Here is a 14,276-nt window from a genome sequence, read left to right as displayed (position 1 = left end):
CACAGGCGGAGTGATGGTGACTTCGGCTGGGTAAGGGGACAGCTGCAGTAAAGCTTTCCCGAGTGTGTTTCTATCCAGAAACTAGAGGGCAGCTCCGTAAGCACCGTGTCCTCAAACCCCGTGTGCCCGGTTCGTAAAGGAACGCATTTTCTGCAGGGCCCACGTAGATGCTTCTTGGCGTTAGCACTGTGTGCACGACAGTGGTGTTGACAAAGTCCCGGGTGCTTGGTTTTCCTCACAGAATAAGAGCAGGACATAGTTGGCTCCTTTCCAGCAGGAGGCAGCGTGGGAAGGGTGGTGGGGCCTAAGTTCAAAGGCTCTTGTGCCTGAAAACGAGCTCTTTCCTCTCAAGGCCCTCGGGTTCTGTCGACAAACGTTCAACTCCTTTGCCCAAATCTATATATTGTTCAAATGCAGCCCTGTCTCTCTCCTGAGCTCAAGTGACAGATGTGTGAGCACCTGCCCTGATGCTGACCTTCAACCCCGCCCGCCCTTTGGTTTCTAGAAGAGACAACAGGGCAGGAGCAAATGGTGCTTCTCTTTATTAGTTTTTAGAGGCAGAACCCAGCCTTCTGGGTTTGACAGAATTCTTCAAGTGAAAGTAATCTCTAAAACACAAAGAGAAGGATGTGCGTGCATGTGCGTGCGTGTGCGTGTGTGTGCGTGTGTGTGTGTGTGCGCGCGCGCGTGCACATGTCGGTGTATATGTGTGTGTGCGCGTGTTTTGTGTGCGTGTGTGCGTGTGTGTGTGTGTGTGTGTGTGTGTGTGCGTGGCATGTACGGGGTGTATATGTGTGTGTGTGTGGTTTTTGTGCGCGTGCGTGCGTGTGTGTGTGTGTGCGTGTGTGTGTGTGTGCGCGTGTACATGTCGGTGTATTTGTGTGTGTGTGTGGTTTGTGCGCGCGTGCGTGCGTGTGTGTGTGTGCGTGTTTGTTTGTTTGTTTGTGGTTGTGTGTGTGTGTGTCGTGTGTATATGTGTGTGTGTGTGTGTTGGGTGTGTGTGTGTGTGTGCGTGTGTGTGTGTGTGCGTGTGTGTGTGTGCGCGTGTACATGTCGGTGTATATGTGTGTGTGTGGTTTGTGCGCGCGTGCGTGTGTGTGTGTGTGTGTGTGTGTGTGTGTGTGCGCGCGTCTGTGTCCCGCTTGACTGGAAGAATATGAACATTTATGGGGGGGTAGGATTTTGTTTTATTTTCTTTTGCTTTTTGGTCTTCTAGGGATCGTCAAATCCCGAAAAGACAAATTTTACACTCCTTCAGTAAGAGCGTCTTTCACACCTTTATAATCAGTTCTTGCTGGAGAACAGTGGCTGCCCCTGTTCTTGGGTTTTCGAGCCATAAGGAGACTGGCTGAGAGCCACAGTCCACATGAGGGCTCTTCCCCGTTTTGAGTCAGGCAGAATGGCTGTCCTGTACGAGCATTGCTGGACAGCATCCAAAAGTGACCCAAGCATCTCGGGTCCGGGGAGGTGTCAGCTTAGAGCCCAGGCCTCCAGCTCCCTGATGCAGAACTGCTCCCGCCGGGCCAGCACTTCATTGTCGAAGGTAGCACAGGGGTAACTTCCGCCATGGTACAAGTCTCCATCCAACCACAGCCCAAACTGGCCACTGAAGAGAGGGAATAGGCCGTGGAGACAGCTCTGTAGGTAACGTCGGCTGTGCAAGCACAAGGACCTGCCCCCAGCACCCACATAAAAAGCCAGGCAGGTCACATGCTCCTGTGGCCCTAGCACAGGGAGGGCAAGGGCAGATGGTGAGGACTGCCAGTGTCAGTGATGTGGTGGAGATGGGCCATGGCCATGTGCGTGCACACACACACACACACACACACACACACACACACACACACACACGAGAAATCATGGCACCGTTGTAGCTCCCTCAGCCATGGCTGTCCTCATCCCTTACACCAGTTTATCAGGATGTGTGGCATTTTTTTTTTTTAAAAACAGTCCCTTGGCTTTAAGAACTGTATACTGTGGTACAGAGCCATCACCTCCACCCAGCTTTACAACACTCTAATCTTCACATTTGAGAAAGAACCCAGGAGCTGGAGAGATGGCTCAGTGGTTAAGAGCACTGACCGCTCTTCCAGAGGTCCTGAGTTCAATTCCCAGCAACCACATAGTGGCCCACAACCATCTGTAATTGGATGCTCTCTTCTAAGGTATCTGAAGAGAACTATAGTGTACTAACATATAAATAAAATAAATAAATCTTTTAGAAAAAAGAGAAAGAACCCAGGCTGGAAACAGGAAGTGGATCAGTAGTCAACAATGGCCAATGTACCCTGCGTCCTGTTGCCCCTCCATGGAGCTGAGCTGAATGCAGAATGCTTTTGTTTTACCTTCAGGGAACAACTTAATGTGCTTCCATGTTAAGGGCACACCAGGGTAAGAATATCCTTCACTCGTTTCTGCCAAACTCCCACTCCTGTTCCAAAACGTGCAGGCTGCACATCTTCTAACGAGTCTTGTCGCATGGGCCTCAGAACTCTGGGGTTTCCCCATCTTGCGACTCTAATCACATCCACGTGGATGTCCCCACTCACTTCAGACTAAGATGTCACTAAGCATGTGGCCCTCTGGGGATGGGCTGTGGTGCTGATGCCAGAGGGCATGAGAGGAAGGCAGCCTGCCCATTCCACCTGCAGCACCCTTGGGAGAGGGACACGGGCTACCCCAGGATGTGGGGGACAGAGACACGCACCTTCCACTGCCCATCATCAGTGAGTCCAGGTCTCCTTTCACAAAAAAAGAGTTGTGCCCTGTCCACTTAAAGACCTGGGTGAAAAGGAAAAAGCAGTGTTACCTCCCAGTGTTGCCGTTGCCGTTGCAGTCTGACTCCAGGCCACGTGGTGGCAGTGTTGCGCAGGAACCCGAGGCTTCTGGGCTCAATGACTACCAGGAAAGACCGGGCTCCCAGACCTCAAGATTTCCATTTCCTTGGACTTCACCCCTTATGCCCTCTGCCTCGAATCGCCTACATCCTAGCAGCACGGAATAAATGCTGGCAATAAAACAAACCTCTGAGGCTTCCTGATTTCAAAGATAGAAAGAGGGAGACAGCCAGGCCTGAAGCTGGGATGGGACCGCCTCTCAACCAACCTATCACATGACCTACAGACCTTTAAGGCTCGCCTTGACCTCCTGTGAATTTCCATCCCACCATCTGGGTCACAGCCTCCTCCTGATCATAACTCCCCCCACCCCATATGCTTCCCACAACCCTCTCCATAGTGAGCTGCAAGGGCCACCAACTTTAAATTACACTGTAATCTTCTACCTAAAGCCTTCTGGTGCCCGCCACTGTGAAGGAGACAGAGTGTGCCTGCCCCCATCCCTGCTTTTCTCCGGGCGCTCTCCTCCCTTACGGATTGCACCTGAGTCACACTGACCTTCTCGTCAGCCACCAGCACCTGAAGGTGCTCATGCCTTGGGGCCTTTCTGCGTTCAGACCCCTCTGTCCACAGCACCGCCCCCCAACCCTGTCCCGGAAGGTCACTTCTTAGCCTACAGCCTGAGTGCCATTGCAGAGAGCCCCATTTTTGACTTCCCTAGGTATCCACCCCCTCTGAGACAGCTCCATTCACCCAGCAGTGTGCCTCGCCTTGTCTGCCCCACTCCAGTGTAATTCTAGAACTGCCTGGGTGCCTCGCTACACTCATGAATTAAAAGAGTGAAGACTGGAGAGCCAAAACAGGCAATAAAGTTGCTTTTAAGGGCCCCAAAGTACAGTACGTTGCTTCCTGTAATCAGACGTCCCAAGTGCTAGGAACATCACCCCCAACTCCCAAAGAACAGAAAGATAAAGGCCAGGCTTCGAGGGGATGCGACAAAGCTAACAAGGGAGGGAGGATAAGAAGACCGGATTCTTCAGCGTGTCCACGCTTCTTCTGCTATCTTCAAGGACGCAGGACGCGTCCTTCTGATTTGAAAGAGCAAGATAAACTTCGCTCCAGGAGAAACTAAGATAAAGTTCGCCGTGTTACTTGGAGTGGCAGTTACTTGTGCAAGCGCTGGGAATTCATAAAGAGCTCCAGCCAAGACACAGGCAAGGATCGAATTTTTCAAAGTATGGGATTCTGTAATAACAGGCCGGGGTGACAGTGACCCCTGGAAATAATGACTTTCGTGTAATAATTTTTTTTTTAGCACTTACACAGCGGGCACGGTTAGGCATTGGTTAGAACAGTAGACACAATAGCAAAACACCTGCCTCAGGGGTTGGGGATTTAGCTCAGTGGTAGAGCGCTTGCCTAGCAAGCGCAAGGCCCTGGGTTTGGTCCTCAGCTCCGGGGGTTGGGGAGGGACACCTGCCTCAGAGATGTTAAGGAGAAGGCAGACAAAGGACTAAGCAATGGTATGTTAGAGACGCTAGCAAGAGAAGTGACACTCAGGGACAATAAAGATCTAGAAGGGACAGTCACTTAAAGGAGTCAGGGTAGTTGCTGTGCTGGGCGCGGTAGGGTGGTCCTGAGGATAGTGTGTTCGGATTCAGAGGAAGGGCTGCTGAGCAGAACAGCACATGCTGAAGCCCTGGGTCACCGTTGGGCCTGTATTTTTTGCCTTCCAGTTTAGGCCAGCATTGCTGGGGCAGAGTGAGGGGGAAAACAACCAATATTAGAACGAGGCTGGGGAGGAGCCATCAGTATACGGCTATCACGAGAAGAGCCGCAGAGGAAGCAAGGGCAGTCAGCAAAGATAAGAACCAAGTCCCCGGCTCTGGTGACGGCAGTCAGTGGGAGGTTCCAACAAGAAGAAAATACTAGAACTTTGGGTTTTTAGTATAAGCTGCAGAAGGAAGGTGTGGGTGACAGACTACCGTCTTGGGGACGCCTTTCCCTTTCTCCCAAGAAGAGACCACAACAGACCAGGTATATTGTTAGCAAGGCCACCCACACCCCTTTAACCATCTTGGTGGGGGACTAGATGACCGTGTGACAGAGCGTATTTACCAGCGTCTGTGCATTGGAGGGGAGACTTCTAATAACAAACGAAAGCACCCACAACCAGCACTCTGTCCATTTCACAGAATGCTCTACGAAATTACATGTTCTATCTCACACACCGATGCTGTCCGCCTTTGCGGATCCTGAATGTGCACCCTTCTCTGCCATAGCCTCTGCCTCCGGTGTTCCCTGCCTGAGTGGAGACTCTGGTGTTGGTTTGCGTATCTCCCCTCACCACTGACTGAGTTGGGTGTATTCCCAACCACTTTGCACCTCCGTTCCCTCATCTGTGAGACGAGGCGAGGATAGCAGTGTACACCCATGGGGGTTTCACGGCGACTGAATGTGCTGCTCCGTGAGGTGGCAAACACAGGCCTATGAGTTACTGCCGTGACTATAATTTATAATAGAGGTTGTGTGGGCTCTGCCTATCGCGAAGCACCCAGCAGCTTCAGTCAGCCAACAACTGAACGGTAGGAAATCTGCAGGTAGAAGATGTTAGGGACCCCTTGTCTCCCTTCTTTTTGTTTTTGTTTTCTTTTTTGGTTCTTTCTTTTTTTTTTTTTTTTTTCGGAGCTGGGGACCGAACCCAGGACCTTGTGCTTCCTAGGCAAGCGCTCTACCACTGAGCTAAATCCCCAACCCCAAACAAGTAAGATCTTCCATTTTTTTTTTTTTTCTTTTTTTTTTTTTTGGAGCTGGGGACCGAACCCAGGGCCTTGTGCTTCCTAGGCAAGCGCTCTACCACTGAGCTAAATCCCCAACCCCCCTTGTCTCCCTTCTTCAAAAGCTCCAGCCCTTCAGCAGTTTGTTCCCTCTGAGGTCTCAGCCACCAGTGCCTGTCACTGAGCTCTTCTGTGTATCCTATGGGGGACCTGAGCACCCAGTCACCAGCTTCCTAGTGAACTCTGTGGGTCCATCCACCCATCTCTTCGCACGTTCCTCCTCCCTTGCAGCTTCCAGCCACTGTCTTCATGGTCACATCCAGCACTTGTCCTTAGCGAGGAGTCCAGGGAGCCCCTCCACTTCATTTCGAATGGCCCTCCACCTACCTACTCCTTCCCCTTGTCCTACGCCTTGCTTAACAGCTGCCCCCCAAGTGTCTGACCTCGTGGAGACCCCTCCTCTCCGACCCCACCTTTGTTCACCCTTCATTCCCTCTGGATTTGCTGGCCTTCTGCCTGGTCTCGGCCCTGCAATCCACTTGGTGTTTCCACTCCCGCCTACCCCTTTCCCATTCTTCGCTGTGAATGCTGCCTGCCAAGAGCTGGTCTGAGAACTCTGGCTGCTCTGGTACAAGCCTGGTCAAGGAAGAGCTGCACCCCTGTGAAAAGTGGACAGAGCAGGGATAGCCTCTTCTGGCCACTCGTGCTCTCTGGGGCCCCCTTCTCACACCCAGGGACGGTGTAACGCCTTCTTTCTCCTGCAGGCTTCGTGTGCATGCTCTACAAGATGCACTGTGTGCATCCTCCCCCTCCCACACCTCAGGTCTGCCACACTCGAACCCATCTTGTCCTTTCCAGCCTGGAAAGTAAATCTGCCTCCCTCCCTCACTGAGTTCATGGTTTCTGGAGATCTCGATGGGCAGCTAAGGGCACTACCATGCCTACCATTGCCCTGTGGAGAAGTGGACAGGAGGCAGCCCAACATGGAGACTCCCCAGAGCTGTGACCTGACATAGCCTTCCTCCATGACAGAGGTTGACCCTTACCTTTAGCTGTGGGGAGAAGGAGAAGAGGAATGTCTCTCCAGTACCATAGAAGCCTTTGCTGAGTCGGAGAGCTGAGGAGGAGAAGGCACCAAACATCTGGAAAACAGAGAAAATGGCAAGAAAGGAGCTGGGAGTTCACCAGCCAACTCATCCACCAGGCTTCGGAATGCACGCTTAGTCTCTGGGACTCCTGGGGAGTTGGGTGCAAAGATGGGGGACATGGCTGCTCCAAGGCCCCCAGGCCACCCTCTGTCCCACACTCCTGCCTTCCCTGAGTTGTCATGACTCCCCCACCCCAGCTGCCACCCTCTGTTCTAACTGTCTGTGTCTCTGTCTCTCTTCAGGGTCCTGCTGTGTAGCCCAGGCTAACCCAGAACTGACTTCCATGAGAGCCTTTATATGCATGTGATATGCCCAGCCTACCTTTTCTTAAATATATATTTTTGTGTCTGTCTGTGTATATTCTATGAATGTGAAAGTGCCCGTGTGTGCGCGCAGGTATACACACACATGCACACGCATGTACACGCGCATGCACGCACACACACACACACACACACACACACACACACACACACACACACACACACACGCACGCACATGCGTTCATACGGAAGCCAGAGGCCAGTATGGAGTACCTTCCTCTGTTGCTTCCCACCTTATGTTTTGAGACCGGCTCTCACTAACTCCAGGACTGACCAATGAGACTGGTTGGCCAGGCTCCTCCTGCGCCTGCCTCCTGTGGGTTACAGACAAACCTGGCTTTTTTCATGCCTACTGAGAATTGAACTCAGGCCCTCATGCTTGCGGGGCAAACACTTTACTGACAGAAATATTGCTTTAGCTCCAGATGTACTTATTTTGTAGAAAGACTGCTTCCAGAAGAGGTGGAAATTACAGGGGGGGAAAAGCCATCATCAAAACCCCCCTCTTCCTCCCCAAGGCGATGTATATAGCTTTATGGATTGCTTCCTTCTGGCGCCTGTTCAGTACCAGAGCACAGACTTTTCTGCACACTGACAGCCCACACATAAGCTGTTCCCTCTAACCTTTTGCCACCAACTTCTAATGTACAAAAAAGCCAAGGGCTGGGGGTAGAGTTCAGCTGGTTAAGTGCTTGCCCAGCACACACCGGGCCCTAGATTCAAACCCAGTTGAACTACCACCGATGATGATGATGATGATGATGATGATGATGATGATGATGATGATGATGATGATGATGGGTCAAAACAAGGACAGATTCCTTCCACCTTAGACCTAACAGGAAGTTTGCTCTAGCTCCCATACTGACTCCCTTTATATTTCTCAGGCCCACTTGACTACGATACTATGACCCTTCAGTCCTATCCACCAGCTCCTAAGAATGGGGTTTGCTCTTTTATAAGCCCGGGGCTAGTATCACATCCAAAGAGAACTAAGGACAATTCTGTTTGTATCTGTTTGTATCACTGTGTATTCAGTTGTCCTGGGTTATCTCAAGAATGTGCTTCACGTCCTGCTTTGAAGAGAAAGGAACACGTTGGACAGCTATGGCTCAGCGCCTTGCTTCTCGCCTGCCTGCTGTTTGCGTGACTGACAAAACCACCTTCCTTCTGTGGGATGGCTATTGGGATTGGGGTACGGATCATCACAGTGCTGCACAGGGACTTCTGGGATGCAGGATTCAGGCTTAACGCTAGGAGGAACTTCTCATTCATAGCACATAGCCTGTGCCACAGAAGGGGCTCTGTGCAAACAGCGCGAGTTTCCTGGCTCTCAAGCAAGAAGTCTTCCCAAACAGACTCTCCTGTCTATTTGGAGCTGCCCTGAGATCTCTTCCAACTCTGGAATGTTTCTTCTGCAGAGGAACATTTAAAACCGGCTTGCAATCCTGCCCGCCTTTCTGCATAAAGAATCTACCAGAAATTCTATTGTTTGAGTGACCACATAGGTTTTGGACACAGCCGTTGAAGTTTCTCTGTGGCATTTAGGAACAGTCTTTGCTGTCCCCTCTCTGATTTCCTACAATCCATTCCTCCCCCCCGCAGCTGAGGATAATTTCAAAATATGTACCCATCGTTTAGATACAGATCCCCTGCCTGAAACTGTCCTGAAGAGCCAGAGGTGGGGCATCTGCCTGTACTCAGCCACTGGAGAGACTGAGGCAGGAGGATTTGCAGCTCAAGGTCAGCACAGTCTACATACGGGGTTCTGAGCCAGCTTGTGTCTTAGTGAGAGAGACCCTGTCTCAAAATAAGTCAAAACAACCCAGCCGTGATATGGTGCTTGCAAAGCTAAGAGTGTACGTAGTGCATGGTGTCAGCGGGTAATTGCTCAATGCCCTCCTACCCCACGCCACCCCCACTGCCACCCCCACTGCCACCACTGCCACACACACAAAAGAAATTAGGCCTAACACTAAGAGTGATGGCCCATTTCTGGCTTGATCCTGATCTTCTCCATATCTCTTAACCCGGCACACAGAAGTGGTTTCAGACACACGAGTGGCTCCAAGTGTGACTGGTCTCAGTGTCACTATCCCTATACCTTAGGTGGTGCAGTCTGCCACCTCTGCTTTCTTGTTTATTACCCTTCCCTGGACAGTACCCGATGCTCTGTCTAGGAGCCCCCATGCCCTGGCCCAGCTCACCTGGCCATCCTGGTCTCTCAACAGCAGCAGTACTGGCCCGCTGTGACCCTCCATCTGTCGGTATAGCCGCTGCAGACTGAAACCATCCCTTGACGTGCAGAAGACCAGATTCCAGGGGTGGCCAGTGACCCTCGGGGGCAGGTGGAGACTGAGCTGGAAGTAGGGTTAGAGCTGGGTGAAGGGATTGCCCCTCCATCTGCCCCCTCCCCTTACTCACCCTTCGTTTTGCCCAGAGGCTCTGTGTCCATTAGCTAATCTTCGCTCCCATTTTACAGATGTGAAAACTGAGGTTCGGGGAGATGGAGACTAGATGGCAGAGCCTTCGTTCTGCCCAGAGGCTCTGTGTCCATTAGCTAATCTTCGCTCCCATTTTACAGATGTGAAAACTGAGGTTCGGGGAGATGGAGACTAGATGGCAGAGCCTGGATTCTAACCCAGGGCAGATCTCTGAGAACTCACCTTGGTTACCTGGTCTTTAGGGGACAGATGAGAGAGTTTCCTCTCCTGGCACATTCCTCTGTGTCTGTTCCACCCCAGCACTGGCTTTAGTCCCCAGGATCCATGTCACCCTTGCTAGGTTTCCCAATTCTACCCAGTGAGAAGGATGGTACTAATATGACTAGAGAGGACAGGAAGCCCAGGGAGAAAGCATGATTGATTCGAGGTGACGTTTAGCTAGGGACATTGCAGCTTTGACTTCAGAGCCCCTGGGTGTGGCTGGAATAGGGAAAAGGACTTCGGGGCTGAAGTCCTACTGCACAGAATGTGCCCAAACCTGCTTAATCTCTGAGGCACCTAGGACCTGGCTGGCTTCTGTCAGTTGAGGCTCCACAGGGTCCTGGGGGGCTGGGGCTGGGGCTGGTTCCTCCTCTTCCTCCTCCTCACCTTCCTCTCCAGACAGTGTGTCCTCCATTTCTGTGGGCTGTAACGATTCGAAGAAGCTTGGTAGATCGAAGGACACAGGGGCACCAGCTGCCACCCTGACATCCCATGCTCAAAAGCTACAGTTGTCTTGTCCCTTGCCCAGGCTCCTGCAATGCTAGCCCACCCAAAGGAGCCGGAAACACCCACCATAAGCAAGACTCTGTCCCTGCCTCCAAAATGCTTTCTCCTGGCTAGCCACTGCTAGTGAAGGAAGGGGGCAGGCCAAGGCCTGCACAGTGCCACCCAGAGGGGAATGATGGTCTATTTCCAGTTTGCTCTAGCCCCAGGGCGAGCACCGGGCTCCGAGCTCTAAGCCTGGAAGAAGATAGAAGGGCAGGTGGGGTCCAGTTCTGCTGCAGTTGTGTATGTTAGGACAGGAAAGAGTGGCTTCAACAATAAGATCCATCACAAGAATGGCTGGCATTGATCATCCGGAGCTCTGTGAACAGACCCCGTGTGGACAGCCTGCTGTTATTGGTGTCTTTGAATCCTCTCCCTGTGTCCTAAGAAGGTGCTGCTGATCTCTGCATCGCACAGGAAAACCCTGGGGCTCACTTTCAGTCAGTGCGGGAAGAGTGCTGTCACACCTAGCTCTCCACAAAATGTGTGATCGTTCACATGAGTTGTGTGTTGCTTGAAATAGAGGCGTGTGTGTGGGCGGGTTGGTGTGTTGGTTGTTTGTGCGTTTTGAGGGCGAGCTGGGATTTTATGTGCGTGTGTGTGTGTGTGTCTCTGTGTGTATAAGGTGTGTGTATGTATATGTGTGTGAGTGTGTGTGTGTGAGTGTGTGTGTGGTTGTGTGTGTGTGTGTGTGTGTGTGTGTGTGTGTGTGTGTGTGTGTGTGTGTGTGTGTGTGTGTGTGTGTGTGTGTGTGTGTGTGTGTGTGTGTGTGTGTGTGTGTGTGTGTGTGTGTGTGTGTGTGTGTGTGTGTGTGTGTGAGTGTGTGTGTGAGTGTGTGTAAGTGAGTGTGTGGTTGTGTGTGTATGGGGTGTGTGTGTGCGTGTGTGTGTGTGTGTGTGTGTGTGTGTGTGTGTGTATGGGAGGGCAGGGCTGCTGCTTGGACTCCATGCTCAGCTCACTCACTTCATTGAGTTTCCACACTCTGCCACGGTGTGATCGAGTGTGCATTCACACATGTGAGTAGGCCTGTGCACAGTAACATTAGGCTCATCGCAGAAGGAGATGCCCGTCTGAGAAGGAATACCTGCTGTGCCCCTCCCTTACCTCTCCTCCACTCAGGTCAGACATGGAGGGATCCTCAGGATGGGATAGTCCCACAAGGGACAGCAACAGTGTCTATTCCCTCTGGAGGAGGGTCTCAGGACCTTGGATGCCCCAGGTCCTCCATCAGCCCTTTCTTTAAAGCCCCACCAGCTGGAAAGGACTTAAGAGGGGTAAATACACCCAGACACACACACACAGACACACAGACACACACACACACCATATACACACACACCATACACACACACACACACATACACACACCCCACACACACACACACCCCATACACACACACACCCCACACACACACACACCATACACACACACACCACACACACACACACACACACACACACACACACACACACACACGAACACACCATAGCCCAGGCCCCTCCCTGCTAGGGAGCTCATCTCCCTTCCCAAGTGAATTCCCTGCTTGTGCCGGACACTTACCAGCTGAGTGTACCGCCATTGCCGGCCTTTCATTCTATCAGAGCTCAGGACAGGGTGTAGTCCTTGGGCCTGGCGGAGGAAATGCTGCAAGACAACGGCAGCAATGAGGAGGTGCCTGGGCACACCCCACTGGATCCATGCCTACCCAGCTGCCCTTTGCTCCCTCTCACCTGTGATCCCCAGGCCAAGTGGCCATGGGGTGGGTCTGTGAGCAACTTGGCATTTAAGGTCGCATGTGCAGCCAGCACCTAGCACATGTTAGCCATACACAGCTGGAACCTAGCACATGTTAGCCATGCACAGTAAATTCCAGCTGTAAATTCTGGCCACTTCAGTGCCTTTGCCAGAAGTTTGGCCTGGGAACATTGATTCTCTTGTAGGAAACCTAATGTCTGGACTATGGATTCAGGACCATTGGTTCCCTAAATAACTGAGAATAAATCCATTTGCTATTTGCACCCCAGGCCTCAGTTTCCCATTGTATAAAATTTAAAAAATATGCTAAGCCAGGCATAATGGTGCATATATTTACGGCCAGTACTTGGGAGACAGAAGCAGGTGGGTCTCTGCAACAAAACCAGCTTGGTCTACAGGTCAGCCAGGGCTACACAATGAGACCCTTCAAGAAGAAGAAGAAGAAGAAGAAGAAGAAGAAGGAGGAGGAGGAGGAGGAGGAAGAGGAGAAGAAGAAGAAGAAGAAGAAGAAGAAGAAGAAGAAGAAGAAGAAGAAGAAGAAGAAGAAGAAGAAGAAGAAGAAGAAGAAGAAGAAGAGAGAGAAGAAGAAGAAGAAGAAGAAGAAGAAGAAGGTGGTTATGTGTATTTGTATTTGTATTTGTGGCCATGAACTAAGGCTCTCCTTCCATCTTTATGTCGGGTCTAAGAATTGAGCTCTGGGTTGGGGATTTAGCTCAGTGGTAGAGCGCTTGCCTAGCAAGCGCAAGGCCCTGGGTTCGGTCCCCAGCTCCGAAAAAAAAAAGAAAAGAAAAGAATTGAGCTCAGGTCATTGGGCTCGTATGACCCAGTTGTACCCACTGAGTCACCTCACTGCCCTTCTATCTAACATTCAACATATTGTACCAAAACCCTCAGAATACTTTCCAGGACCGACAGCCTACAACCGTGTCCCTGTCAGCCAATGAGTGTGCAAAAGCCTGAAGGGCTGTGATCAGACCAAAGAACTGACCTTTCGAAGACATAGTTTTGCCCAAGGGTGTGTGGTTCAGTAGGAGGTACTGTGTGCTAGGTACTTACCTAGCAGATATGAGGCCCTGGATCCAATTCTAGTATAAAGAGAAAAGAAGGGAAGGGGAGGAAAGGGGGAGAAAGGAAAGAAAGAAGGATAGAAGGGAAAATGAAAAGGAAGTGAAGGAAAGGAATGGGGAGAGGGGAGAGAAAGAGCACAGACTGTAGCTCAGGGATAGTGGCAAATCACACCCTCCCACACACCCCCTCCCCCTCTTACCCAACACACGGCAGCTTAGCCCCAGTGTGCACAAGGCCATGGGAAAAAGAGGAGGCAGGGAGGGGGATTAGGACAGAGAGAGAGAGAGAGAGAGAGAGAGAGAGAGAGAGAGAGAGAGAGAGAGAGAGAGAGAGACCCTTACTTGGTTTTGCAACCTTGGGCAATGACTCCGCCCCTCCTCATCTGTTAGCACTACGTCTGTCTTGTAAGAAACGAAGATAACGTCCAGGCATCGTGATGCTAAGCCTAGCCTCCGTCCTCCCATCCATCCTCCCTCTCCTGTGCTCAATTTTGTGTGGTGAGCTGTAGCACCTGCCCTTTGGTGCCACTGGATTATCACACCCGCCTCTTGGAGAGATCCAGTGTTCAATTCCTGACAAAGGCCCACTTGGCCTCCTCTTGAGCCTCAGTCAAATCCAAGGTGAGGGTCAGTAGGGGAAGGGAAGGGAAGGGTAGGAGCTAGGAAGAATGCGGCTGAAGATACTCACCCCAACAATCACTGATGACCCTTCTGCAGCTCAGCTCATCCACTGAGGCCTCTGTTTCCCCCCAAAGAGACGGCCAACCTAGAATGGCCTGTCCACCTGGCTGTCTGGACACAGTGACTTGGGTCCCAACTCTTGTCTTCTGTGTGTGACTGGTGTCTCTGCCCCGCCCTGGTTCCAGTCCTTCTCCCAGCCTCTTATACCTGCCCTGAGGCGGCAGTCCTGGCTCCATGCCAGGTCAGTTCCAACTGGGAAGGCACCAGTGATTATCCTACATCAGAAACTCAAATCCCACAAACACAGGAACAAGACCGTGCTGCCCCCTACTTAGCTCTGTTGCCATCAGCCGCAAGATGGGAGAGATACCAGGCTCTGTGCCACCAACGTGCTTCTCTCTGGCGCCTAAGTAAGTACCACTTGTTTACTGATGCC

The 14,276-nt window shown here is 51.6% G+C and overlaps 1 protein-coding gene across 3 annotated transcripts; it reads right to left on the bottom strand.

Moving 5' to 3' along the window:
- Positions 1–1,167: 1,167 nt before the first annotated feature.
- Positions 1,168–13,973, bottom strand: Tldc2 (TBC/LysM-associated domain containing 2). Of its 3 annotated transcripts, XM_032904620.1 has the most exons (7): positions 13,848–13,973; positions 11,898–11,981; positions 10,068–10,214; positions 9,293–9,445; positions 6,661–6,756; positions 2,708–2,781; positions 1,168–1,606 (listed from the first exon to the last, which is right to left on the bottom strand). In XM_032904620.1, exons 2-7 carry the CDS (start codon positions 11,928–11,930, stop codon positions 1,471–1,473), a joined length of 639 nt encoding a protein of 212 aa, XP_032760511.1. In that variant the 5' UTR covers positions 11,931–11,981; positions 13,848–13,973; the 3' UTR covers positions 1,168–1,470. The 3 variants fall into 3 exon arrangements, with proteins under 3 accessions (XP_032760511.1, XP_032760513.1, XP_032760512.1); XM_032904622.1 differs by lacking the exon at positions 10,068–10,214 and having other exon boundaries at positions 13,848–13,969; XM_032904621.1 differs by lacking the exon at positions 13,848–13,973 and having other exon boundaries at positions 11,898–12,005.
- Positions 13,974–14,276: the final 303 nt, after the last annotated feature.

Source organism: Rattus rattus, chromosome 5 (genome assembly GCF_011064425.1).
Source record: "Rattus rattus isolate New Zealand chromosome 5, Rrattus_CSIRO_v1, whole genome shotgun sequence".
Lineage (NCBI taxonomy): Eukaryota > Metazoa > Chordata > Mammalia > Rodentia > Muridae > Rattus > Rattus rattus.
Note: the sequence above shows the minus strand (reverse complement) of the source record. Positions and strands in the feature narration are given on the sequence as shown.